A 1,631-nucleotide genomic window follows, 5' to 3' on the forward strand; every position below is an offset into this window, starting at 1 on the left:
GTGGGACCAGGTAAACGTGCAGAGTGAGGCCAGATGTGATTTGCATGTATATCAAGACATCAGCAAAAACTTTTAGATATAGGCCCAGTTTCTTTAGGATCATGGCTCCTCTTAGAGAGAACTCCAGCTTGTTTAACGTCACATGGGATGATGTCATTTCAGACACTTGCTCCAAATAACCTCCACTGCTGTCCACATGCAGAACTCGAAATATGTCTGACATCGCTGCAACTTCACCTGCAAAGCACAAACAGTCATGTGTGCATAAATATCTTTATTACTGTAATAAAACAATCATATGCGTTTTACGACTGCTCACCTGTACAGATCCAGTGCGGCAGACGGACTTCCTCTAGCTTCCCATCTGTGACTTTGATGTCCATTAGGGGTCCTGCTGGTATGTAGTCCATGCATACAGGTTTCCTCATGAATCGCTCCCATGAGCTAAACTGGTATCTGAAGCTGACGGTTTCCTTACAAACCCACTGCAAGGCAGACTCGCTGCATTCATATTTGCCACTTTCAGACTGCAGGCTGAATTTGAATAGACAAGACAAAATGCTCTGTTATGCTCTGTTCACATGCACAAACAGAAACAGCAAAACTGCAAATAATATAAAATGGCACTTGTAATGAATTACTTTATGGTCTGTCTTATAGTTATCGATAACCTTTACCTGTAAGTATGAACCTCCTCCATTATCTCAACTTCAGGTTTCAGCTTAGTCCACTGACTGGAGTCCTGTTGTACAAGATATTTTTTTCATTATATTTTAACAATATAATTATACATTTACATTATGACTTGAATTTTTACGTGACATACAATATATGAGAAACAAACAAAATCCCAGAGAAGTAGAAACTTACTGTTTCATTGTCAAACGTCTTCAGAAGTCTCTCCGATGGTTCTTGTAAAGCAAAGTTAAATTTTAAAGAGCTGGCCAACAAAATATCATTCAGACACATTGGTTTTTTCCCCTTTACCACAAGTGCTATCATGTGTGAGATTTCTACATAAGAAAATTACATTAAGTACATATAAGACATCTATTTTCTATTGTTAGAATCTTTAAGTGTAACAATAAAACCAGTTTAGTACAGGAAAACTTTGTACGCAGCACTAACTCACTTTGATAATGGCAGTACAAAATGTGTATTATTAACACATACGACATTTGTAAAGATGAGGACTTTAGTAACTTAATTCTCTTACCCTCAGCTCTGTGAACGTTGTAAGCAACAGGACCTCCGATTGTAAATCCAAGATAAAAGAACACATGGCCTTTTTTCCAGAGGCTGTCTTTTCGGTTGGCATCTAACTCGATCTCTGTGTCACCAAATGTTGCATACAGCCTGTAATCTTGCACTATACCTTCAATTCTGAGGAGTTTGCCTTGGACTGACGGATCAGTGAAAATATCATCGTTCCTCCAGTTTGTTTTTGGGTCTTCCAGTGCATCTTGGGTCCACAAGATTTCAAGGTTGCGTCTGTGAACAAGTCTGTTCAGACCCTGACCCGGTCCAAGAAAAAATATGGGTCGAAGGTACCTTGACCGAAAGAGTGACTTATATTCTTGTTCATAGGAATGCAGAATATTTTGGATTAAATGAGGGAGGTGGGAGGCCAA

At 39.1% G+C, this 1,631-nt stretch overlaps 1 protein-coding gene across 1 annotated transcript in view; it reads right to left on the minus strand.

The window, feature by feature from the left end:
* Window positions 1-1,631, minus strand: part of LOC106632743 (NACHT, LRR and PYD domains-containing protein 1b allele 5) — a gene marked incomplete at both ends in the record, with an annotated part of 3,991 nt that extends 2,360 nt beyond the window's left edge. Inside the window, 5 exon segments of the mRNA XM_014331261.2 lie at window positions 1-237; window positions 320-534; window positions 678-742; window positions 871-911; window positions 1,217-1,631. Of these exon segments, the coding sequence (XP_014186747.2) occupies window positions 1-237; window positions 320-534; window positions 678-742; window positions 871-911; window positions 1,217-1,631 (973 nt within the window).

The sequence above is a fragment of the Haplochromis burtoni genome, unplaced genomic scaffold (assembly GCF_018398535.1).
Source record: "Haplochromis burtoni strain Fernald_Lab_line unplaced genomic scaffold, NCSU_Asbu1 Contig_1593, whole genome shotgun sequence".
NCBI classification, from domain to species: domain Eukaryota; kingdom Metazoa; phylum Chordata; class Actinopteri; order Cichliformes; family Cichlidae; genus Haplochromis; species Haplochromis burtoni.